General features: G+C 42.3%; 2 gene segments (V, D, J or C); both read right to left on the minus strand.

Moving 5' to 3' along the window:
- Nucleotides 1-443: 443 nt before the first annotated feature.
- Nucleotides 444-27,515, minus strand: LOC138608610 (Ig kappa chain V-III region MOPC 63-like). The segment is given in 4 exon segments: nucleotides 444-769; nucleotides 24,141-24,182; nucleotides 27,016-27,339; nucleotides 27,447-27,515. Coding segments are annotated over 4 exon segments (744 nt in total).
- Nucleotides 18,289-22,374, minus strand: LOC138608539 (Ig kappa-b4 chain C region-like). The segment is given in 3 exon segments: nucleotides 18,289-18,747; nucleotides 19,612-19,687; nucleotides 22,186-22,374. Coding segments are annotated over 3 exon segments (591 nt in total).
- Nucleotides 27,516-27,639: the final 124 nt, after the last annotated feature.

Here is a 27,639-nt window from a genome sequence, read left to right on the forward strand (position 1 = left end):
AACCATATCACCATGATACACACCGTGTGTGTTTTTGGTGCAGTTTTTTTGCACAAAAACGTAACCATCCACAATAAGTGAAAGGTGTACATAGTGTATATATTTATGATTCTTTTTATATTATTGTATTTTATTGTCTTTTTGTCTTGCCTCTTTTATCCATCACTTGTTTTACCCTGTCCTTTACTTTGAGCTGATCAATAAAGTGTATCTTATCTAATCTTATCTTTAATGATACAGTCTGTATCAAAGAAAGAAAGTCTCAGGACAATTCACTGTTAGAATATACATGATCAAATCTTTATTGTTTGAAATGGTGAAACCATTAACACAAGCAGAAACACGTTCATGTTGAAACAGAGAGAAAAAGAGTTTAAGAGACAGGGGGTCGGACTGAGAGCAGGAGCAGAGGAAAACCAGGAGCAGAGTCCCAGTGAGTCAGATCAGTACTGGGAACACTGGTCTCTCCTCAGAGTCTCTGAGAGAGGAGTCTGGGAGCCCTGGGAGGCCTCACAGGTCACAGAGCCCACCTTCCTCCACTGGTCTGCAGTGAGCCTCAGGGTGCTGCTCCAGCTGTAGCGGCCGTCCTTCTCCAGCACCGCGGGGCTGCTGCTGTCCTCCCCGCTGCTGCTGCTGCCGCCATCCACCTTCCAGGCCAGACTCCAGTCTGAGGGGAAGCCCTTGTTGGCCAGGCACATGAGCGTGGCCTTCCCCTGCTTCAGCTCCTCAATGGAGGGGGGCAGCACCGTCAGGGTGGGACGGACATCACCTAGGAGACACCAATCAGGTTAGAGGACAGGGAGCACACAGCTGTCAATCAAACAGCAGACACTTGGACACCTTTACTGTGTGAGAGTTGATTTTGTGCTTTAAGGAGTTTCTGTCAGATGTTTTTTCTGCTCCATCAGTCACTCACTCACACATTGTTTCACTTCCCTTTAAGAAGCCTCTCATGCACATCAGCACAGAGACAATCATCACACAGAATGACCTGAAATACACAGAACTAAGCTTGAATTGAAATATGAAATTTGGCCTGATTTTAAAACTTCTTCTGCATAATTATAACAAGCGTTAACAAACAGTATTATAAACTTTTGAGTCAAAACAGAAGCAAAGTGAAAATATGAAGTAACAATCAAATGACCATCCTAATCAAACAGGTCAATAGATTTTCAAAATGTCAAACAGTTTTTGAAAATATCTGAGATAGTGTTCATTTTTAAATGGAATGATTTATCTTTACATCGTTCATTTGACTTCAATCAATGACACTTAATTCATGTCCAAACGGTTATCATTGATTTGTAAAATGAAATGTAATATTGACAAAACATTTGAAAAACAGGTTTTATATTTTCTGCACTTCAAGCTTCAAGTTGAACTTTCAGTCTGACACTAATTTGTAAAGAACTGTTTAGTGAACTGTCCTGAGTGAACCTCCATGGTAAAGGAGGACAAATAAAAACATTCATAGTTAAAGTGTCACATTTAAAAAAGAAATATTTTCTGCATCAAACATGAACAAACTGAATGGAAACATTACTTTACACATTAGATTTAGTATTTGTGCAGAAACTTACTTCCAAACTCCAGTCTGGTTCCTCCACCAAAAGTCCACCACAGTGATACAAACTCATTGAGCCGCCGTACAAAAACCTCTCACTGTAGAGAGACACGGCTCTCTGACTTTGACACAAACAAACTCACCAAAATGAGTCTCTGTGTGCAAAATTTTTACACATTCAATCAAAACTGACAATAATACAATGCTACAAAGTTTAAGACAGCATGTTTTTATTGATCATGTTTTAATGTTGGAACTATTTTGTTTCTGTAGTGTTTAATTTGTTAGAACCAAAGACATTTTTTCTCCATCAATTTGTCCAGAAGCATGAACCTAAAATCAGATTGGATTGGTGTTAAAAGATGTTTAATCAATAGTCAGATTCATTGATTGATCCATTATTAAACAGCCTCATCAGGGTAATAAAAGGGGACACACACACACACACACACACACACACACACACACACACACACTACAAACATATAGTATTGCAAATTCAACTTCACATCATTGTTGCTGTAACCTCCAATGAACATGAATTACAAAAATCTTAAATATGAAAAGAATAATTTGGTTGACATTAAATGACCATAATCATCACAGCTTCTTTCATCAATCTGTCTCCATTATAACCTCCTCCCCGAGGGACACGATCATAGGCCTTCTCCAAGTGCACAAAACACATGTAGACTGGACGAGCAAACTCCCATACCCCCACAAGCAGCCCTGCAGGGGTATAGAGTTGGTCCACTGTTCCATGTCCAGGAAGAAATCTGCATTGTTCCTCCTGTACCTGAGGATCGACCATCAGCCGAAGCCTCTTTTCCAGCACCCTGGAATAAACTTTATTTGTGAGGCTGAGAAGTGAGATGTCCTGATAGTTGGGGCTCACCCTCCAGTCCCCCTTTTTGAAAATGGGAACCATCACCCCGGTCTGCCATTCCACAGGCACTGTCCCAGACCTCAACTGGACATTGAAGGGGCGTGTCAGCAATGTCAAGAGCCTTTAGCATCTCACGGTGAATCTCACCTACACCTGGTGCCCTGCCACTGAGGAGCTTCTTGACCACCTCAGCGACCTCTGCCAAGGATATAGATCAGGCTTCCCAAGGATCTTCAGACTCTGCCTCCTCATCAGAGACGTTTTGGTTGGGATCAATGACTGTATATACAGATGGACAACGCGTCTCCATCTGCTCCCATTGTACGAAATTGATGCCAAAATAACCCCTGTGATAGGCGCTGCCACCTTGCGATGGTGACGTCATATGGAGCCAGAGACTGCGCAGTAGAGATCGGCGAGTGAAGCGGCCGTAGCCACTTCCGCTAACCCAAACACACACTTCACTTACCGAAAAAACAGCAAGGATCCCGTACACCGACGTGTTTCCAGCAGAACAGCTTCTCTGTGTTGGTCTGAGGTTATCGTTCACAGGTATGGAAACTTCAATGACTGTAGTGATTGTTTTAGTTACGTTTCCACGTTTTCGTCCTCCACTCTGCTCGCCCGGAACTGATTGGTTGCAGGAGCCGAATTTGTCAACAGAGCTGTCAATCATCATTTTGACAGCATCAAATAACTAATTAAAAATAAACTTGTCAGAAAAATGAACACTTGGACGTAAATCAGCATGATAACTTTAATGACAGAAACCATGTTTGAGAAAAATTTATCGGGCGTGTATTTTGATTTTATAGTTTGACCCATGTCCCACCTGTTAACATGGAGGAGGCGGGCTTTATGACCTACACTGCAGCCAGTCAGCAGGGGGCGCTTTTAGGGAGCTGTCATGTCGTCCATCTTTTTATACAGTCTATGGTTGGAATCAAGCGTTCCTCAAAGTGTTCTTTCCATCGTCTGACGATATCCCCAGTCTGGTTCAGCAGTACTCCATCCCTGCAGAAGACAGCCTGAGCCAATCCCTGCATCCCCCTCCTGAGTCGTCTGACGGTTTGCCAGAACTTTCTCAAGGCTTTCTCCTCAGCCTCCCTGAAGTTCTCCCACACCCGGGTTTTTGCTTCAGCAACCACTGAAGCCACAGCCCTTCTGGCCACCTGGTACCTGTCTGCTGCCTCTGTAGACTCCTGGGGCAACCAAGCCCAAAAGGCCTCCTTCTTCAGCCTGATGACTTCCTTCACTGCTGGTGTCCACCAACATGTTCTCAGGTTCCCACCATGACAGGTACCGACGGCCTTCTGGACACCACTCCTAAAATCATTACATTTTCCAACTTTTCCAATGATTCCAGGAACAAGAGAAACACCTTGTGTCACTTACTGTGGCTTAAGATAGTGCTATCATGATTAAATTTTTACAGTCACTCAATCAACTCATAAATCTTAACCTTAAATTCCTGAGCACAGCATGGAAGGTTGGAACATTATTAGATACAAACATAACACTTGCACTCGTCCACCTTGATACCCGAAGTAGTATTTGAAATGCATCATTGTATGCTACCTGAAGCTTTTTCATCTTAGCTTTACTGTAGGTACACCACAGGTGGGCTGTGTAGAGTGGAGTACAGTCAGCTCTAAAAAGTTCTGTTTTAACAGCACCGGTGCACATCATCATCACTTAAGTCATTCCTGATTATGTGACCTCAGTATTTTACTTTATAAGCGCTTGATCAGAAATCAAGCGCTTGATCAGAAATAAAGAATGAAGGAACATTTTGCTTCTAATCCTCTTTGGTTTTAACAATCATGATGACATTCTTTTTTTTTTTAAACTCGATGTCGTACTGAACACAATAAATAGAGCATCTTTCTGTGACTCGATTTGCTTTCATTCAAATATTCATCACACTTAAATGTCAGATCTCAGTCATTTTGTATCACTTGATGCTGATGATATCCTGCTTTATATTTCTAATCCATTTTCTGACCTGTTTAAATTTATTCAAAGAATTCATTATTTCTTCTTACAAGTTAAGGACTTACAACATCTGAAGCATCCTCCCCGAGGGACACGATCATAAGCCTTCTCCAAGTCTACAAAACACATGTAGACTGGATGAGCAAACTCCCATTAAACCCCCAAGCAGCCCTGCAGGGGTAAAGAGTTGGTCCACTGTTCCATGTCCAGGAAGAAATCTGCATTGTTCCTCCTGTACCTGAGGATCGACGATGGGTGGAGGTCTCCTTTCCAGCATCCTTGAATAAACTTTATTTGGGAGGCTGAGAAGTGAGATGTCCTGATAGTTGGGGCTCACCCTCCAGTCCCCCTTATTGAAAATGGGAACCATCACCCCGGTCAGCAATTCCACAGGCACTGTCCCAGACCTCAACTGGACATTGAAGAGGCGTGTCAGCCATGTCAAGAGCCTTTAGCATCTCACGGTTAATCTCACCTACACCTGGTGCCCTGCCACTGATGAGCTTCTTGGCTAACTTAGCAACCTCAGACAAGGATCTAGATCAGGCTTCCCAATGATCTACAGACTCTGCCTCCTCATCAGGACATTTTGGATGGGATCAAGAGTTCCTCAAAGTGTTCTTTCCACCGCCTGACGATATCCCCAGTCTGGTTCAGCAGTACTCCACGTCTGCTGAAGACAGCCTGAGCCAATCCCTTTTTCCCCCTCCTGAGTCATCTGATAGTTTGCCAGTACTTCCTTGAGGCCAACCGTAAGTCCTTCTCTATAGCCGCTCCGAACGTCTCCCACAGCCGGGTTTTTGCTTCTGCAACCACTGAAGCCACAGCCCTTCTGGCCACCCGGTACATGTCTGCTGCTTCTGTAGACCCCTGGGCTAACCAAGCCCGAAAGGCCTCCTCCTTAAGCCTGATGTCTTCCTTCACGTCTGCTGTCCACCAGTGGGTTCTTAGGTTCCCGCCACGACAGGCCCCGACAGGCCTTGTGGCCACATCTCCTGCAACAGCCGCTTCTACATGGAAGCTTTGAACATAACCCACGAACATTTCATGTCCTCAACATCCCCCATGATGCACCAGATATTCTTCTGGAGGAGAGAGTTGGAGACCTCGTGCAGAGGGTCCTCCGTCAAATGTTCCCGGTTCATCCTCACTACATGTTTAGGTTTACTAAGTCTGTGTGGCAGCCCCTCCTCCGCTATCTGATCCAACTCACCACCAATTATTCTTTTTGATTCATCAAATATCAAGACAAGGCAAACTAGACAATTTCAAAAATCTAAAGTCTTGGTGAAGACCTTTGACCCCTGACAATCAAAGATACGCGTAATTCTTGGCTTAGATGAGCATTTTGAATCATCTCTGTGTGTAGTAAACATTTTCTTATTATAAGTTGTGTTCTTCAATATGAATAACAGAGAAGGATTAAAGGACAAGAGAAGAGTCACTGTGAACGTGTCTTTAGAGTTCATCCTGATTTTTCATATCCATGAACTCAAAGGTCCTTTAACCTTCACTTTGTAGCCTGTAGTCATGTTAAAGCAACATGTTACATTGCTATGATTTTATCATTATGGCTAAATTACACATAAATATTACCAATTTTAATAGCAACAGACAAACATGCAAAACAGAGAGACAGCACCACAAAGCTGTGTGGTGACAGGAGGTCTGCACAAGACTGGCTGCTGCTCTGGCTTAAATACATGAGGCACACCGGGCCCAGGTGCGTCCCATTCTCCTTATTAGCCTGCCACTAGGTCTGTAGCCCTGGAGACAGAGAGCAACACAACAGAAGAGTGTACCAACTAGAGAGGCCGTGACAACAGTGCAGACTGAGAGCAGCAGCAGGGTGAAACCAGAAGCAGAGTCCCTGTTGGAGTCGGTCAGAGCATTTCCATAGAGAGCCACTTTGCATCAGCAGCACCATGCTCCAGTGCTCTGGGAGAGTTTATAGTCCTGACAGTTGAACACTGGATGACTGACAGCTGTCCTTCATGACAACAGAAGCCACAGAAATCCTCCTCATCAAAAACATGACTTTGACCTCCGTCCTCATCTGGACTCTCCTCTGCTGCTGCTTCACAGGTAAAGTCCAGAGAATCAAACTCCTCTCCTCTATGAACATCCGTCCCTCTGAAATGAAGCCGACAAAACCATGACGCTGCTTTATGTGTTTGTCTCTATATCCTCAGAGTCCAGAGGCCAGGTCACAGTGACTCAGCCTGCAGCAGTGAGCTCTGCTGTGGGAGGCTCCGTCACCATCACATGTAGGACCAGTCAGAATGTTTATAGCTCTACGTGGTTACACTGGTACCAACAGAAAAATGGAGGAACTCCTAAACTGCTCATTTATACTGCTAGCACTCGAGCATAGTAATCGCCCCTCTAGATCATTTCCCACTGTATCTACCTACTTTAAAAAAACTACCACAGGAAATGCCCCTTCATAAATTGTTTGTTTTTATTGCAAGAAACCTGGCCATCTCATTGCGGAGTGCCTTTTTTTAGGTAGGAAACATAAATCTCCTAAACCTGTAGCATTGATTAAAACTGTAGAAAACCCCTCCTTAAAACAGGTAGGGCAGCATCAGTCTGGAAAGGGTGAGCTTGCTGGCTCCTCATCTTTTCTTATGAATGGTTTTGTTTCTTTGGGTTCTGATCCTGCCAGTATGCAACCTATCAAGATTTGGAGAGACACTGGAGCTTTTCAGTCCCTGATTCTCCAAGATTTTCTGCAGTTCAGTGATGAGTCCTCTTTGGGATCTCACGCTCTTATAGTAGGGTTTGGTGGAGGTTACTTGACTTTGCCAATGCATAGCCTAAACCTACTGGGATGAAGGAACCCCTCTACTCCTCTTTGCAGCTAGGGAGGTAACTCAAGAGTCCCTTGGTTTCAGCCCGGCTGAACTTGTGTTTGGCCATACTGTGTGTGGCCCCTTAAAGTTGTTAAAAGAAAAATGGTTAGCCAACCAGCCTGCTCCTAAGAATGTCTTTGACATTGTGTGCAGTTTCAGGTCCAAACTTAGCAGGGCATGTGAACTAGCCAAGCAAAACTTGGGGGAAGACCAAGCAAAGATGAAGGGATGGTATGACAAAAAGGCCAAGGAGCGAGGGTTTTCTCCAGGTGACAAAGTCCTAGTGTTTTTGCCAGTTCCAGGATCTGCTTTGCAGGCTAGGTATAGTGGCCCTTACCTTGTAGAACATCAGGTTAATGAGGTTGACTATTTGATCAAGACCCCAGACAGGAAGCGTAAAACCCATCTTTGTCATGTTAACCTGTTGAAGCCCTAATGTGAGAGGAATCAGGCTACACCCTCTAATGTCAAGCCTGTAGCAGTTCTGAGCCATCTAGCTGTTGTGGGTGAGAAGGAGGCAGATGTTGCAGTGATTAGTCCAGAAAAATCACAAGTTAGGCTGCCAAATTGTACAATCCTGACCAATCTAGACACCCACCTTTCTTACCTGGATTTGCCAGAACACTTTGATGTCATTGAGTTTATTCAGAAACATCCTGTCCTCTTTTCTAATATGCCTTCCTGTACCAATGTTCTAAAGCATGATATTGATGTTGGTGACACAGCTCCTGTCAAACAACACCCCTACAGAGTAAATCCTGAAAAGCGTGAGATTTTGCAGAGAGAAGTTGGTTACATGCTCCAGCATGGCATAGCTGAACCAAGTGCTAGCTCCTGGAGCTCCCCCTGCCTGGGGGATCAGACACCCCGGTTCTGTACTGATTTTCGCAAGGTCAACTCTCTAACAAAGCCAGACTGTTTTCCTCTTCCTCGGTTAGAGGACTGTATTGATAAGGTAGGATCTGCCACTTTTGTTACCAAGTTAGACCTCAAAGGTTACTGGCAAGTTCCTCTCACTGATAGAGCTCGTGAGATTTCTGCTTTTGTGACCCCGGATGACTTTTGCCAGTACACTGTTCTGGCTTTCGGAATGTGAAATGCACCTGGTACTTTTCAGCGTTTAGTGAACAATGTGCTTAGAGGAGTTGAAAAATGTAAAGCTTATTTGGACGATGCGGTCATCTACAGATCTGATTGGTCTCAGCATTTAGCTCAGCTAAAAGATGTGTTCAGTAGACTAGCTGCAACCAATTTGACGTTGAATCTTGCCAAATGTGAATTTGGACAGGCCACGGTAACCTACTTATGAAAAATTGTTGGATGTGGAAAGGTCTGTCCAATAACTGCCAAAGTAGATGCCATTTTGAATTTTTGTGTTCCAAGTTCTCGTTCTGAGCTGAAACGATTCCTTGGTATGGCTGGTTACTATAGGGGTTTTTGCAGGAATTTTGCATCTGTTGGTGCTCCTTTGACCAACCTGCTGAGTCCAAAGGTACCGTTTGTTTGGTCAGACGTTTGTCAACTCGCATTTGAGAACTTAAAAGCCCTACTAGCCAGTACTCCAGTTCTTGTTGCCCCAGATTTTGATCGGCCTTTTAAGTTGGCTGTTGATGCAAGTGATGTTGGTGTTGGGGCTGCGCTTCTTCAAGTAGATTTGTCAGGTGTTGAGCATCCCTTGGCTTATTTTTCAAAGAAGTTCAACGTGCATCAGAAGCATTACTCAACAATTGAAAAAGAGGCTTTGGCCCTTATTCTTGCTCTGATTCATTTTGATGTGTATGTGTGCTCCAGTCAGCCCCTAGTGGTATACACAGACCATAACCCCCAGGTTTCTCTCAGCAGGATGAAAAACGCAAACAATCGCCTGATGCGATGGAGTCTGTTCCTGAAAGGGTTTAACCTCAACATCAAGCATATCCGTGGTAAGGACAACATAATTGCTGACTCTCTTTCAAGGTCGTGAGTGATCCTGTTAAAAAAAAAAAAAGATTTGTTCATTAAGTATATTATCACTTCATAGATTGCCTTAGGGCAACCCATTTATGGGAGGAGGTGTTATGTGCCGCACTAATCTTTGTTTCCCCCTTTTCTTCTTGAGGCCACACCTCCATACCTGCCCATGCAGCTCCTGATCTCTGGCACCTGTGGGCTGGCTACAAAAGCCAGTGCTAAGCTCCTCCCACTCTCTCTCACACTGCAGCCAGGATCAGCAGCATGGCAGCAGCCCCATTTATCCCTTAGTCATTTTGTCAATGTGGTTTGTAATAAATAATTGTTTGAATTTCCAGTTTGACTCCTCTATGTTGCTTTCTCTGAGCCAGGATCGTAACACCCACCATGACAGGTATCGACGGCCATCTGGACACAACTCCTGAAATCATCACATTTTACAATTTCTCCAAAGTTTCCAGGAACAGGAGAAACACCTTGTCTCACTTAGTGTGGCTTAAGATAGTGCTATCATGATTACATTTTTAGAGTCACTCGACTCATAAATTTAAATTCCTGAGCACAGCATGAAAGGTTGGAACATCATTAGATACAAACATATCACTTGCACTCATCCCCCTTGATACCTGAAGTAGGATTTGAAATGCATCATTGTATGCTACCTGTAGCTTTTTCATCTTAGCTTTACTGTAGGTACACCAGAGGTGGGCTGTGTAGTGTAGAGTACAGTAAGCTCTAAAAAGTTCTGTTTTAACAGCAACACATCATCATCACTTAAGTCATTCCTGATTATGTGACCTCAGTACTTTACTTTATTCACGACACTAAGCGCTTGATCAGAAATAAAGAATGAAGGAACATTTTGCTTCTGATCCTCTTTGGTTTTAACAATCATGATGATATTCTTTTTTTTTTTAAACTCGATGTCGTACTGAACACCATAAATAGAGCATCTTTCTGTGACTCGATTTGCTTTCATTCAAATATTCATCACACTTAAATGTCAGATCTAAGTCATTTTGTATCACTTGATGCTGATGATATCCTGCTTTATATTTCTAATACATTTTCTGACCTGTTTAAATTTATCCAAAGAATTCATTATTTCTTCTTACAAGTTAAGGACTTACAACATCTGAAGCATCAACAGCAGACTTCAGTGATGTGAGTCGTTGGTTTTATGTTGCTATGCTTTTATCATTATGAGTAGATTATATACCAAATATGACCAATTTTAATGGTGACAGACAAACATGCAAAACAGAGAGAGACAGCTCAACACAGTGCAGACTGAGAGCAGCAGCAGGGTGAAACCAGAAGCAGAGTCACTGTTGGAGTCGGTCAGAGCATTTCCATAGAGAGCCACTTTGCATCAGCAGCACCATGCTCCAGTGCTCTGGGAGAGTTTATAGTCCTGACAGTTGAACACTGGACTCTCCTCTGCTGCTGCTTCACAGGTAAAGTCCAGAGAATCAAACTCCTCTCCTCTATGAACATCCGTCCCTCTGAAATGAAGCCGACAAAACCATGACGCTGCTTTATGTGTTTGTCTCTGTATCCTCAGAGTCCAGAGGCCAGGTCACAGTGACTCAGCCTGCAGCAGTGAGCTCTGCTCTGGGAGGCTCCGTCAGGATCACATGTAGGACCAGTCAGGATGTTTTTTATAATGGCTACCACTTCTTAGCCTGGTACCAACAGAAAGATGGAGGAACTCCTAAACTGCTCATATATCGTGCCAGCACTCGAGAATCAGGGATTCCAGGTCGTTTTACAGGCAGTGGATCAAACTCTGACTTCACTCTGACCATCAGTGGAGTCCAGGCTGAAGATGCAGCAGTTTACTACTGTCAGAGTGATCACAGCATCAACAGTCAGTATGTGTTCACACAGTGAAAAAGCGTCGTACAAAAACCTCCCTCAGTCAGACTGAACAGAAACTGAACTGACTGCTGCAGCTGGAAGCTACTGCAGAGACTGATACACTTCACTGAGGACACACACACACACACACACACACACACACAGAAATTAACCAATATAAAAAAAGATGCTCTTTTATACACCATAAAAACAACACATACACAATATAGACACAATATAATATTCTAAAAGTATTAAACTAAACAACTCTTAACTGGTACCTGCCTTTGAAAAGTTCCTCAGGGTCCTCAGTGTTTCACTGGAGTGACTCCTAAAGGTTAAAGGTCCTCATGTCAAAGGCACTGTTACCTTCACTTCTGAGTCACCACATGTAACTTAGATGTGATTCTCAATTCAAGGGGAGCCAGTGGGAACAAGAAATCTAGACAGGTGTGATGAGGTCGTTTAATGAACTGAAATCATGAGTCATACAACAGCCCTCTGGACCACTGGTTAGTATTATGGTGAGGCTAAAGAAAGTTACAACAAGTGTGTGTATGATGAGCTTCACCTCAGCATGAGGTAAATGGGCCTGAGTTTTAAATCGAATCTCAACAGGACCAAACAGAAGTGAATCAAACATGTCCCCTTCTGCTCAAGAGTCAATGCCTGGTCAGAAGTCACACAAACATTGTTGCACACATAATTAAGACATGATGAAATAGAAACATCTGAAAACGTTCATATTTAAACTTTTATAAGACAGAAAAGTTTCAGCATTTCTTCTCAGAGTAACACAAAGTGAAGATTCTCTTGTACGCTGATGATATCCAGTTATACATCCCAAAACCCCCGATCTATTCTTCAAGTCCATTATGTCACCAGAAATTTAAAACCTATTCTCTCTCCTTTATATTATGAAGTGACTTTTTAAATAGATAAAGATATCATGGGGAAATCCACAAAGAGATAAAAGCCTTTTAAAAAATAGAATATTTTAAGAAGAGATTTGAAAGCAGAGACAGATTTGGCAAACCGGAGTTGTCCTTGTTTTCAATGCTCTGTATCGTCTGCTTGACGGCAGCAGTTCAAACAGAATGTGTCCAGGGTGTAAATTGTCCTTCATAATGTTGTGTGCCTTTTTGAGGCAGCGGGAGTTGTGCAGTTCTTCCAGTGATTGGAGAGGGCAGCCAACGATCTTTTGAGCTGTTTGGATCACCCTCTGAAGTTCTGTCCTCTGAGCTACTGTGCAGCTGTTGTACCACACACATATACAGTAGGTCAGTCTGCTCTCGATGCAGCACCAATAGAAGGATACCAGTAGTCTCTGAAAGATGTTATTCTTCCTCAGCACCCTCAGGACATGCAGTCTCTGTTGGGCCTTTTGATGAAAAAACATGCCTTAACGACCTTCTCTACCTGAACACCAAAACACTTCAGAATCAATAACAACACCTAAATTCCTTGCAGGTGGCGTAACGTTTTGTGACATTGGTCAGAGATTGCCAATTATGATGCTTGAAGAATTGGGTGTGGCCAACACGATCATTTCTGCTTTGTCGTCATTTAGTTTAAGGAAGTTTTGGGATGTCCAGCAATTGATGTCAGAAAGGCAGGTGGTAAGTTGATTTAGACTGTTGTGATTAGTGGAATGCAAAGGTACATATAGCTGGGTGTCATCTGCATAACTGAGGTATTGTACATTATGGTTACTGTTGATTCGACCCAGAGGAAGCATATGAATTGAGAACAGTTACGGACATAATATTGACCCTTGAGGAACGCCTTGGCTGAAATGGGACAGATGATGTGGAATTTCCAATGAATCTCAGATAAACATTCATAATTTTTATTTGACTTACACATCTTTTCTAAAGTTTTGTGAGATTATTTTCTATCAACATTGGTTGAACCTAAAGACTAAATGTAGATGCAATTATTGTGACTTCAGTAAAAAGTTAATAAGATTCTGATATTTTCTTGAAGCATGTTGAGAGTCTTCTTCTTTATGTATATTAATTCAAACCCATTCCAAGTCTGACTTCACAATATTAACTAGGTATTGTCTGTGAAGGTAACTGGACTTGGTTGAAGCCTTCAAAGAAGTCTGAGTCCATGCTGATGATATCCTGCTTTATATTTCTAATCAATTTTCTGACCTGTTTAAATTTATTCAAAGAATTCATTATTTGTTCTTACAAGTTAAGAACTGACAACATCTGAAGCATCAAAAGCAGACTTCAGTGATGTGACTCGTTGGTTTTCTGTTGCTATGCTTTTATCATTATGAGTAGATTATATACCAAGTATGACCAATTTTAATGGTAACAGACAAACGTGCAAAACAGAGAGAGACAGCTCAACACAGTGCAGACTGAGAGCAACAGCAGGGTGAAGACAGAAGCAGAGTCCCTGATGGAGTCGGTCAGAGCATTTCCATAGAGAGCCACTTTGCATCAGCAGCACCATGCTCCAGTGCTCTGGGAGAGTTTATAGTCCTGACAGTTGAACACTGGATGACTGACAGCTGTCCTTCATGACAACAGAAGCCACAGAAATCCTCCTCATCAAAAACATGACTTTGACCTCCGTCCTCATCTGGACTCTCCTCTGCTGCTGCTTCACAGGTAAAGTCCAGAGAATCAAACTCCTCTCCTCTATGAACATCCGTCCCTCTGAAATGAAGCCGACAAAACCATGACGCTGCTTTATGTGTTTGTCTCTGTATCCTCAGAGTCCAGAGGCCAGGTCACAGTGACTCAGCCTGCAGCAGTGAGCTCTGCTGTGGGAGGCTCCGTCACCATCACATGTAGGACCAGTCAGAATGTTCATACTTGGAGCAGCAATCACTGGTTAGCCTGGTACCAACAGAAAGATGGAGGAACTCCTAAATTGCTCATTTATACTGCTAGCAGTCGAGCATCAGGGATTCCAGGTCGTTTTACAGGCAGTGGATCAAACTCTGACTTCACTCTGACCATCAGTGGAGTCCAGACTGAAGATGCAGCAGTTTACTACTGTCAGAGTGGACACGTCATCAACAGTCAGAGTGTGTTCACACAGTGAAAAAGCGTTGTACAAAAACCTCCCTCAGTCAGACTGAACAGAAACTGAACTGACTGCTACAGCTGGAAGCTACTGCAGAGACTGATACACTTCACTGAGGACACACACACACACACACACACTACAAAAATAAAGGCAGACTGGGACAGTTAATGAGAAAAGTCGTGGTAATCCACTTGATTGGTGCAGCAGCTCTAAAAGCAATGTTCCCCCATTCTGTTCTATACCTTGGCTTTTTTAAAGTGACCCTATTTTGGGATCTGGTTGTATGGCTTGAAATGTTTGTAGACAAAAGATCAATCAAGTATGGAGGGAGTTTACCCATGAGTGCCCCATAAATAAACACAATGCTGTGTTGCTTTCACCGCTGACCCACGGAGAGCCAGCCAACAGACCGATCTCACCGTTCGAAATCTTTGACCTGTGCTAAAACGAAGAGCGCTGTGAAAAATGGCATCCAACTGCTTCAGGTATAAATTTGTATACAGCGTGTCTCCATAGTTTCCTATGTCCTATTGTTTGACAGGACTTATTTCTATCAAGAAAAGCAAGCCTTAGTTTTTTAGTTGAGTTAAAAATGTGTGATCTAAAAGATAGATCCTGATCAAGCCAGATACCCAAGTACTTGTGGACATGTTCAATGTCTACATTGTTTGATGTGTAAATGTAATTTTAATGGGGTCAATGTTCTCTCTTGAGAATATCATAGATTTGCTTGTTGGAATGGGTTAAAATCAGTCTGTAACTGTGAAAGAGCTTCACTGTTTGAGGGCGCAGAGGAATATAATATTGCATCATCAGCATAAAGAGGAATTTACAATGTTCTACTTTTTCCTGCAATGTAGTTAATATACAATGTAGATAGAAGTGGCCCCAGGATAGATCCCTGGGGTACTCCTTCTCTGACTGCCATGAACGGTGACATCACATTATCTGCAACTATATCTTGAGTTCTGTTAGTTAAATAGTTGTGGAACCAGTTACATGCAATCTCATGGAGACCATTGAAAACAACCTACTTAATGAAATTTAGTGGTCGACAGTATCAAAAGCCTTTGATTGGTCAATAAAAAAAGCAACACATTTTTTTTTACCTTTATCAAGTGAATTAACAAAGTCTTTTATCATTTCTTATCTACTTTCACTTAATTATTTTAATTTAATTGATATTTAATTACTTTTAATTGATCTTATATTTCAATCTATTTTGTATTGGAACAATTTTAAAATAAAAAGGAAGCTCGAACATTGCAGCATTAGGAGTCTAGGAGTCATTACGGAATTCTAAAAACTAAGGAAAATTATGACTACGACTTATAATTTAAGAGGAAGTAGACTTAAGCCTAAGCATATACTGTTGCATTGTTTGTCCCGGACCTGATCTTATATCTAGTTTAATTTGAACTGCTCTCTGCATGAATGGTGCTTCGTAAATGAACTTGCCTCACCAAATGATCTAATCATCTTGACTGCTCTTCCATCAGAACCTTCAGGTTTGACTCAAAATAGCAGAACATCATCTGCGTATGGACAGATTTTATGCTGCATGAGACCCTCCTCTATACCTGTTACTAATGGATCACTTCTTATGGGCCTGCCAAGGGGTCTATGGTGAGGGCAAACAGAAGGAGGGAGGCCTGATAACAAATCCACAAATTAATCGATTAATTTATTTAAAATGCTACCCATGTAAATATGTAAATGTGTAGGATCATTCTGTCAGCTCTGAGGGGGAAACAGCATGATATGTTGATGTCAGCTACAGTTCACTGACTGTTTGTTTGCATATGTGTCCTGCCTCTCAGCTCCCAGACGTTAAGAGGCCGCTGTTGATCAGTGGCTGTCCAGGTCTTTCAGAGACACTGACACGCCGGCAGCACAATGATGATGTCACTGATTCTACTTGTGACCACCCTGGGGCTCCTTGTTCAGGGTGAGACTCTCTTCTGAAAACTGTTCTGACATCTACAAACTGTTTATGTTAAAGGAATGATTCTTCTTCTTCTTTTTGGTTGATGATCATCTTTCTCCAAGCTGGATTTGTCTCAATAACTCTTCTCCTGTTCTTAATGTTTTCCAGGTTCTTCAGGTGATATCATCCTGACTCAGTCTCCTGGAGCTCAGTCTGTTGTTCCAGGACAGACTGTTTCTATCAGATGTAAAGCCAGTTCATCTGTGAGCAATGAAGTAGACTGGTACCTTCAGAAAACTGGAGACGCTCCGAAGCTCTTGATTTATGATGCTACAAATCGTCAGTCTGGAGTTTCAGATCGTTTCAGTGGGAGTGGATCTGGAACTGACTTCACTTTAACCATCAGAGGAGTCCAGACTGAAGATGCAGGAGATTATTACTGTCAGCAGGATAACAGCTTCCCGCTCACACAGTGATACAACGTCGTACAAAAACCTCCCTCAGCTTAGAGGAACTGATCTGAGTCAACAGCTGCACAGTCACAGAGACACTTTAGAAGTTTGACTGACAACATAGTTCCAATAACAGAATAATATACGTAAACACTATTTATAATGTATTATTTAATAATGTTGAGTTTTTTTGAACAAAGTATTTTCAACATATTTACAGTCTGAACAAACATCTGCTGTAGAAAAGCTGCAGAGTAGATCAGTTCATTAAGAGAACAACACATAAAGAGCACATGAAATATAATGTTCATTTTCAGGTTTGTTCCCGGTTGAGATATTAAACATGATTTGAAATCTATATTATATATATAGGTGATACTGCGATGGTATCAGGATAATTCTTCTCTGACTTTGTGTTTAACACTGATTCATTTTACTTTCTGGACACTTTTTCAACTCACTGTTAAGAAGCATACACGACCACTGACGTTCTTTATAATATTTGATGTGATCAAAAAGGAAAATAAGTCAACAAATAGATGAATGAAGTAGTTCCTGACGTCTTTAAGGAATGTGGAACAAAAGATGAATTTACTGCTTTCATGTCTGGATCACATTTACCTCACATGCTGACGATGTGACAGTTTATTGATTTTATAATCTGAGGCATATTAAACACAACATTGAGTTAAATCATAGTTTATCTCTAAAACCATTCAACACATTTTAACTCTAACTCAGAGGCGTTCAAATGTTATAATTTAATATTTGATTTTATTTGCACATATACACACACACAAAAACAGACGATGACAATTTAGTAAAAAGATGCACATTGTGCCGGAGAGGTTAGAAGCCAAGAAAGGCTTGTGAAGATACCTCGCCTGGTAAATATCAATGAAAGATAAAAACCAAAATGTTGAGACTAAGCAGTCGTAATGCAACATTATTAAAGATATATTGACTCAACTGAGGATTATTTTTAACAAGGAAATGCATTAAAATGCTATCCATGAAGTGTTCAAAGTCTTGGCTAATGTTCAGATGTTTTTTGAATGATGATAATGTGATGATTGTAGTTATGGAGGTAGGTTGTTCCAAAGAGATGCTCCTCTGTGTTTCAAAGAATATTGATGAAGAGAAGTCCGACAATACAGAAGATGAAAGTCATGCGAGTGTCTCGTGGAGTTTGAGTGAATATCTGACGAAATCATAGAAACATTCTGGAAAGTGCGCGGCAGGTCATGAGTGACGTGTACACATTTAGGTTGTACAATAAGTTTGTGTTTTCTGAAGAGAGGAGCAGATGAGTCACATCTTTTAGAAAAGCTGATCACTGTCAAAACTGTCTTTTGGATTAGAAAGATCTTATGAAGATGAGTTGGACATGTGGCAGCCCAAGCAGTATCACAGTATATAATATGAGGGTAAATTAAGCTGTAATAAAGGGTTAACATACAGGAATGATTCATCAGTGAATGAACGCTACTCAGGATACCAAGTGACTTCATTGACTTTTTACAGACAAGTTCAATATGGTGTTTCCATGTTAGTTTTTAATCCACTATGACTCCTAGGAATTTAGTGAAAGTCATTACAATGTTATCTGTGACTATTTAAGCTTTTCTTTTGTATATTTTTATTTTTGTTACAAAAATAAAAAACAACAGATTAAGATATCAACACGTTTTAGATTTAGAATAACAAGCAGGAAAAAGTGATTTGAAATCTGATTTTTATTGTGTTGGGAAAAAAATAATAAAACAAGCAACAAACTTTATCAATGAAACATATAATAAGAGAGTAAGTGACACAGAGAGAGAGCAGACTGAGAGCAGGAGCAGAGGAAAACCAGGAGCAGAGTCCCAGTGAGTCAGATCAGTACTGGGAACACTGGTCTCTCCTCAGAGTCTCTGAGAGAGGAGTCTGGGAGCCCTGGGAGGCCTCACAGGTCACAGAGCCCACCTTCCTCCACTGGTCTGCAGTGAGCCTCAGGGTGCTGCTCCAGCTGTAGCGGCCGTCCTCCAGCACCCCGGGGCTCCTGCTCTGCGCCCCGCTGCTGCTGCTGCTGCCGTCCACCTTCCAGGCCAGACTCCAGTCTGAGGGGAAGCCCTTGTTGGCCAGGCACATGAGCGTGGCCTTCCCCTGCTTCAGCTCCTCATCGGAGGGGGGCAGCACCGTCAGGGTGGGGACGAGTCGTCCCACTGGAGGAGGCAACAGAGAGACAACATGAAGAAGTAGAAGAAGAAAACTCCACCCTGTTAGATGCAGCCTAAGTCTGCTGGGTGTCCTCCTCAGATTGGATCAACGTGGTCTTCTGTGTTTCACTTCCCTCTCTGAGCTGAGTAACCATGACAACAGACAGGCATCACTGCTGAACCATGAAACAGACAGGTTTCAGTGCTAAAGATAACGTCTCAGGCGGGAAAGTCTTCAGTGTTCAATCATTACATGTTCTGAAAAATACAACAAGCCTTCACCTTCAGCTCGTTCCAAACTCATCAGAGTGTTTTAATTCTCACCATTTCCACAAACATCACTATTTAAACAGGACAAAAGAGACACTTTACTGCTGAGAAACTGTGTCACTGCTAAAATACAGTGTGTAGTAGCTGCAGTGACATTATAATATCCATTGATTGTACTGAGTATGTGAAATGATCCGACTGTGGGAAGAGCAAGTAAGACACATGCAATTGTTACTGATAATACTCTCACTAAATAAATACTTTGTAGATTTCTTGATCTGAAATATAATAATTATCACATTTAAACAATGTAACATTTATTTCAGTCTGAGTTTCAAAAAGATCTTTTAATGAGGGAAAAGTTTGTTATCTAACTTTTGAAGAACAATAAAATGATGATCGTATACTAACTGTCATTATGAACATTTGAGTGAAGCTAAAGACTTCTTTCATCAGACACAATGTTATCTGTACAACACTGGAGTAATGCTGACATCAATTATATTAAGATTTAGTTTCAAAGACAAAATGTTTTGTTTGTATTCAATAAACAAGAAAAATGACTGAGTTTGAGTTCATGTAGAAGTCAAAGTTACTTACAGTTAACTTCCAGTCTGGTTCCTCCACCGAATGTGTCCCACAGTGATACAAACTCATTGAGCCGCCGTACAAAAACCTCTCACTGTAGAGAGACACGGCTCTCTGACTTTGACACAAACAAACTCACCAAAATGAGTCTCTGTGTGCAAGATTTTTACACATTCAATCAAAACTGACAATAATACAATGCTACAAAGTTTAAGACAGCATGTTTTTATTGATCATGTTTTAATGTTGGAACTATTTTGTTTCTGTAGTGTTTAATTTGTTAGAACCAAAGACATTTTTTCTCCATCAATTTGTCCAGAAGCATGAACCTAAAATCAGATTGGATTGGTGTTAAAAGATGTTTAATCAATAGTCAGATTCATTGATTGATCCATTATTAAACAGCATCATCAGGGTAATAAAAGTCCCTGTTGGAGTCGGTCAGAGCATTTCCATAGAGAGCCACTTTGCATCAGCAGCACCATGCTCCAGTGCTCTGGGAGAGTTTATAGTCCTGACAGTTGAACACTGGATGACTGACAGCTGTCCTTCATGACAACAGAAGCCACAGAAATCCTCCTCATCAAAAACATGACTTTGACCTCCGTCCTCATCTGGACTCTCCTCTGCTGCTGCTTCACAGGTAAAGTCCAGAGAATCAAACTCCTCTCCTCTATGAACATCCGTCCCTCTGAAATGAAGCCGACAAAACCATGACGCTGATTTATGTGTTTGTCTCTGTATCCTCAGAGTCCAGAGGCCAGGTCACAGTGACTCAGCCTGCAGCAGTGAGCCCTGCTGTGGGAGGCTCCGTCACCATCACATGTAGGACCAGTCAGAATGTTTTTAGTTGGGGCAGCAACCCTACTAACCATGAATTAGCCTGGTACCAACAGAAAGATGGAGGAACTCCTAAAGTGCTCATTTACCTTGCTAGCACTCGAGCATCAGGGATTCCAGATCGTTTTACAGGCAGTGGATCAAACTCTGACTTCACTCTGACCATCAGTGGAGTCCAGGCTGAAGATGCAGCAGTTTACTACTGTCTGAGTTTTCACAGCATCAACAGTCAGAATGTGTTCACACAGTGAAAAAGCGTCGTACAAAAACCTCCCTCAGTCAGACTGAACAGAAACTGAACTGACTGCTGCAGCTGGAAGCTACTGCAGAGACTGATACACTTCACTGAGGACACACACACACACACACACACACACACACACACACACACACACACACACACACACACACACACACACCATACATAAAGGCAAAATGGGACAATTAAAGAGAAGACTCATGACCTTTGACCCCTCCTGCACACTGACTCAGTACCATTTCAACCTCATAATTCAAAGAAAACACAAAGACAGATGATCATCTGAGAACTTATAAGGTCCAAACAAAGCTTTACATCCTTTAAATGATATGTTTTTATATGTTAGCTCACATATATTTGGCTCCTCACTGAAGTTAAATGTCCAAAGATGAAGCTGTGAGAACTCTGTTATCACTTCAGCCAGTTGGTAACATCTGTCAGTCGTCTGTTTCTGCAGTAAAACCATCAAACAAGATAAAACAGTGGAGCTAAAGGGCTAATTGTTGTGCACAAAGTACATCAAACTGAAACTCTATTATTCCACAAGGAGACTGGACACGTTCCAAGATGATCCATTATTCCAATGAAAGTGTGATTAATGGATCAGGTACTTTGACTCAGGTGATGAGTGAAAGAACAAAGAGTCTCATTCATTTCTAGGTCCATGCTCAACACAAAGTTACTACCATCTTATTCTGTGAAGCGTCTCCCTCGTACCTACTGTGGCACACAGTTAATGTTGTTATTATGAGTTGATCAGAGTCTCTTCAGAAAACATGAAGCGTTTGATTTCTTAAAATGCTTTTTCTTTGCTGTGATTTTTATATGACTAAAAATGAAGGAGATAAAGGTCTCAGACTGGAGTCACAGTTTTTATATGAAGAGTTGTTCCCTTTTTTATTACAGGACACAAATAACTCACAAACACCTGTTTATTGAAAATTCATCTCAGTTTTACATTTTATGAAAACATGAAAAAGAACCAACACAGAAAAACTACCAAAACATGTGACTAACATGTCCACAAATCACCAGGGGCCTCATGTACAAAGGGTGCGTACACACAAAAACGTGGCGTACGCTCTTTTTCACGGCAAAGTTCAGATGTATCGAGAGTGAAATGATCGTGGAAATGTGCGGTGCCTCACACCAACTTCATGGCTGGCGTACGCACATTTCTACAGCTGTTGATCCTTTGGCGACATTTAGAGGTGATGCTGGGAAATGTGAAAAAGATTAGTCCTCAGACTGAGTGATGTGCACAACAGAGACACATGAACAATTAACACTGATGAACAATTAACACACCCACGTGTCTGCAATTACATGAGTGGATATAAAAGCATGCGCAAAGTGGTGCAAAAAATACCGTTAAAAACAATGGCTGCTTTAGCAGTATTAGAAGACATTGTAAATGGTGCAATACGAAGAGAGCGTGTGTTCAGAGACAGAGGGGATTTACTGGCACATGATGACAACTGGCTCACAGAGCTGCGGCCAGCCTTGGAGCGCAACACAGCGGGGAGCCATGCGCAGCCTGTGCCCATACAGGTGCTGACCACACTGGGGTTCCTAGCAACCGGGACATTCCAGAGGGAGCTGGCCGACCGATTGGGACTGTGCCAGTCGACCCTGAGTGGAGCCATGCCGGCCGTGTGGGACGGAATTATCCGCATGTCAGCCAGGTATATCAAACTCCCATACAATGCAGCTGAACAGGCCAACATTAAAGCGCAATTTGCAGCGAGAGCCGGTTTTCCTAATGTAATCGGAGCAATCGACTGCACACACATTGCTATAGAAGCGCCATCACATGATGAATTTGTATATGTCAACAGGAAACATTTTCATTCGATCAATGTAAAGATCACATGTGATGCGCAAATGCAATTAACCAACATTGTGGCGAGGTGGCCTGGTTCAACGCACGACTCATACATTCTGAGTAACAGCATGGTTGGGAACAGACTACAAGCTGGCACTGTGCGCGATGGGTGGCTTCTTGGTGAGTTAATTTATTCATGTAATTGTCCTCATATTAATCCCTGTGATGCGCATTGAGCATGTGCCCCCAAATTCTATCCCGTCTTCACAGCATCATTACTAGTCAGTGGTTAAAGTTAGTGACTTGTTGTTTTTTGCTGGTTAAACTACAGCTTAAGATCTTTCTAACAAACCCTGATTGTCTCTGTGTGCAAAGTACTCATGTCAATAACCCTGTGCGTGAAGTGTGCAATGTCTTAATCAGCCTCACCTTTTCCGCATTTTCCGCATGAACCTCTATCTCATAGGGCTGTGAGCAGGCTACTGTATGAACACATTTGTTGTGAGTTACACAAATACATAGGTATTTACCTTGGGGGTAATCAGAGTCACCCACATGTGCTCCCACCACCCCTGAGAGAGCAGTGTCACCCACAATTGCGGCGACTCTCTGTTCAAACGGGGTGGGCCCCTCTTCTCCTGTCCCCCCACCTGTTTTGGCCACACTTTGGCGGTGGGCAGCCATCCTCGCTTCACATCCACCTTGATGTCGGACCACTTCTTTTACACTTCTGCTTGTGTGCGCTTCTCTGGCCCCACAGCATTGACAGCCTCACACACACTCTCCCACTCACTCCTCTTGCGTTTGTTGCTTAAGCCGGAGGACAGCGTGCCAAAGAGCACATTTTTGCGCGCCTCCACTTCAGCGAGTAGCGCTTCCAGTTCGCTTTCCGTGAAATTCCTTTTTTCCCCGTCTTACTCATTCTTTTTTAATTTTCTGATTCGTGCAGAGAGGGGAATCTCAGGGGCAGGGCTAATTTAAATATGATTTGCGTATTTAAATGGGGGCGTGAACAGGTTTTATATTTTCTGCACTTCAAGCTTCAAGTTGAACTTTCAGTCTGACACTAATTTGTAAAGAACTGTTTAGTGAACTGTCCTGAGTGAACCTCCATGGTAAAGGAGGACAAATAAAAACATTCATAGTTAAAGTGTCACATTTAAAAAAGAAATATTTTCTGCATCAAACATGAACAAACTGAATTGAAACATTACTTTACACATTAGATTTAGTATTTGTGCAGAAACTTACTTCCAAACTCCAGTCTGGTTCCTCCACCAAAAGTCCACCACAGTGATACAAACTCATTGAGCCGCCGTACAAAAACCTCTCACTGTAGAGAGACACGGCTCTCTGACTTTGACACACTGAACTAAACTTTCAAACTACCAAGATGCAATTTTACAATGAAAGTGAGAAACTATAATTAACCCAGCTTTATATTTTCCATTACAATGATTTTTTGTATTTCTATTGCTGGGCTGAATTTTGTCTATATCCCTGTAAAAACATTCAATTAAAAAGTGAAAGGAAACTTTTGTCCTACAGTTTGAATAGAAAGAAACAATAAAGAAAAGAAGCTCCTGAAATCATTTCAAGTGTAAATATTTGACTTACTTCCAAACTCCAGTCTGGTTCCTCCACCGAACGTGTACCACAGTGATACAAACTCATTGAGCCGCCGTACAAAAACCTCTCACTGTAGAGAGACACGGCTCTCTGACTTTGACACAAACAAACTCACCAAAATGAGTCTCTGTGTGCAACATTTTTACACATTCAATCAAAGCTGACAATAATACAATGCTACAAAGTTTAAGACAGCATGTTTTTATTGATCATGTTTTAATGTTGGAACTATTTTGTTTCTGTAGTGTTTAATTTGTTAGAACCAAAGACATTTTTTCTACATCAACTTGTCCAGAAGCATGAACCTAAAATCAGATTGGATTGGTGTTAAAAGATGTTTAATCAATAGTCAGATTCATTGATTGATCCATTATTAAACAGCATCATCATTCAAATCCAATCCAACTTTATTTGTAAAGCACTTTAAAACAACAACAGAGGACCAAAGTTCTGTACAGAAGAATAAAAGACACAAAATACACAGCTCACACGAGGCATAAGACACAAATTAATAAATAGAAAGAGATAAGAAATAAATAAAATAGACATAAAATACAAATACAATCAACTTCTTACAAGGTGTCAAAGGCCAAGGAGAAGAGGTGGGTTTTAAGAAGACATTTAAAAACAGACAGTGAAGAGGCCTGTCTAATGTGCAGAGGCAGATCTTTCCACAGTTTTGGAGCCGCAACAGCAAAGGTCACGGTCCCCTCTGAGCTTACGCTTAGTTGTTGGCACACTCAGAAGCAGCTGATCGGCGGACCTGAGAGCACCGGTGGGTGCATAGGGGTGTAGCAGCTCAGAGAGGTAGGGCGGGGCAGGACCAATGTATCCTAAAATGTACGGGCAACCAGTGGAGTGAGGCTAGAATGGGGGAAACCTGCTCATGTTTACGTGTGCCAGTTAAAAGACACGCAGCAGCGTTTTGTACCATCTGGAGACAGGCGATGGAGGACCCACTAACCCCCACATACAGTGCATTACAGTAATCCAGCCGAGTGGTGACAAAGGCGTGGATTACTGTCCCAAAGTGCTGCCTCGGAAGAATTGGCTTCATTTTGTTCAGCTGCCTCAACTGGAAAAAGCTTGACTTAACGACAGTCCTGATCTGACTGTCGAGCACAAGATCAGAGTCCATTTTAACCCCTAGGTTTGTGATGGTGGGCTTAATATACTGGGACAAGGAGCCAGGATCTCCAAGGGAGGTCCCAGAGGTGCCTCTTTGCCTGTCTCTATCCTGCATCTCCTTCTATCCCATTTTCGGCCTGTCCAGTCTCTTCAGATGTTCAACATGAGTCTGGTTCTGTTCGAGGTTTCTGCCTGTTAAAAGGAAGTTTTTCTGCCAATGTGCCGAATATTGCTAAGTGCTACTCATGGTGATTCATGTTGGGCCTCTCTTTAAATAACATAACAAAGAGGCGGTCTAGACCTGCTCTTTTTGTAAAGTGTCTTGAGATAACTCTGGTTATGACTTGGCGCTATACAAATAAAATTGGATTGATTGATTGATTGATTGATTGAACGTCAGAGTCTGGACCTCATCCTGGGAGGTGGATTCATCCCCACCAGAGATGAGTCCAACCACCGTCCGGTCACCTGCCAATTCTATAATAGAGTTTGAGGCATGGGTGGGTGTGCAGTCAAATGTGTAAAGTGAGGACAGTAGTGGGCTCAGCTCCAGCCCTGTGGGGAACCAGTGCTGAGAGTGAGGGTGGAGGAGAGGTGGGGGCGGAGCTTGACAGACTGAGGGCGATTTATGAGAAAGTCCATAATCCGGGGTCAGAGGTGAGCGGAAAGGCCGAGGTGAAGCAGTTTCCTTATCTGTATGTCTGGTAGGATTGTTCTGAAGGTGGAGCTGTAATCAATGAAAAGCATCCCGACGTAGGTCCCTCTGTGTTGCAGAGGTTCTCGTGTCGTGTGAAGAGCTAAGGTGATGCCATCCTCCAAGGACCTGTTTTCCCTGTCTGCAAATTGATGAGGTCGAAGGTGGGAGGGAGGCTGGTTTAAATATGCCTCAGTACTAGTCTCTCAAGGCACTTTGTAACAATGGGACTGAGAGTGACGGGTCTGTCATCATTTAGACTGTCGACAGCAGGCTTCTTTGGGACTGGGATGATCATGGCTGATTGAAGGCAGGGTGGGACGATAGCATGTGCAAGGGACAGATTAAAGATGTTAGTGAAGACAGCAGCAAGCTCGCAGGCGCAGGCCTTAAGAACCTTTAATAAAAAGTACATTGTTTCAATGCTTTCCTGCTGAATGCTTCAATTATGAACTTTAATTTTCTGTGTCAGTGTCTTGTGCCTCAATGAAGGATATCATGTTTGTCAGTCACTGAGTTAGACTCCAAGATTGAATGTTTGTCCAACACCTCTTTTGGCACTCATAGACAGTATGTGTATTTGTGTAAAGTGTAAAGTGTTTAAATCTAATAAATGTAGTGAAAGTTACTGTGTGTGTGTGTGTGTGTGTGTGTGTGTGTGTTTTCTGGTTCATATTTTCTTCCAACCAAATTTAGTTGAAATGTCTTTTATCAAGTGTAAGGTCAAAGGTCATGAAAAATCTTTTCTTGTCCAACAGTGATTGTCTGAGAAAACAAATGAGAAAGTATGACCATAATTGTATAAAATAGGTGGAGAAAAGCTTTTTCTGCTTGACAAAAGTATGTGTGTGTGTGTGTGTGTGTGTGTGTGTGTGTGTGTGTGTGTGTGTGCGTGCGTGCGTGCGTGTGTGTGTGTGTTTGTTTCCTCAGTGAAGTGTATCAGTCTCTGCAGTAGCTTCCAGCTGCAGCAGTCAGTTCAGTTTCTGTTCAGTCTGACTGAGGGAGGTTTTTGTACGACGCTTTTTCACTGTGTGAACACATTCTGACTGTTGATGATGTGTGCACTCTGACAGTAGTAAACTGCTGCATCTTCAGCCTGGACTCCACTGATGGTCAGAGTGAAGTCAGAGTTTGATCCACTGCCTGTAAAACGACCTGGAATCCCTGATGCTCGAGTGCTAGTAACATAAATGAGCAGTTTAGGAGTTCCTCCATCTTTCTGTTGGTACCAGTGTAAAGCATGGTTAGTAGGGTTGCTGCCCCAACTAAAAACATTCTGACTGGTCCTACATGTGATCCTGACGGAGCCTCCCACAGCAGAACTCACTGCTGCAGGCTGAGTCACTGTGACCTGGCCTCTGGACTCTGAGGATACAGAGACAAACACATAAAGCAGCGTCATGGTTTTGTCGGCTTCATTTCAGAGGGACGGATGTTCATAGAGGAGAGGAGTTTGATTCTCTGGACTTTACCTGTGAAGCAGCAGCAGAGGAGAGTCCAGATGAGGACGGAGGTCAAAGTCATGTTTTTGATGAGGAGGATTTCTGTGGCTTCTTTTGTCATGAAGGACAGCTGTCAGTCATCCAGTGTTCAACTGTCAGGACTATAAACTCTCCCAGAGCACTGGAGCATGGTGCTGCTGATGCAAAGTGGCTCTCTATGGAA

This window comes from Semicossyphus pulcher, unplaced genomic scaffold (genome assembly GCF_022749685.1).
Source record: "Semicossyphus pulcher isolate SPU_LCO1_2020_fin unplaced genomic scaffold, fSemPul1.0.p SCAF_5, whole genome shotgun sequence".
NCBI classification, from domain to species: Eukaryota; Metazoa; Chordata; class Actinopteri; order Labriformes; family Labridae; genus Semicossyphus; species Semicossyphus pulcher.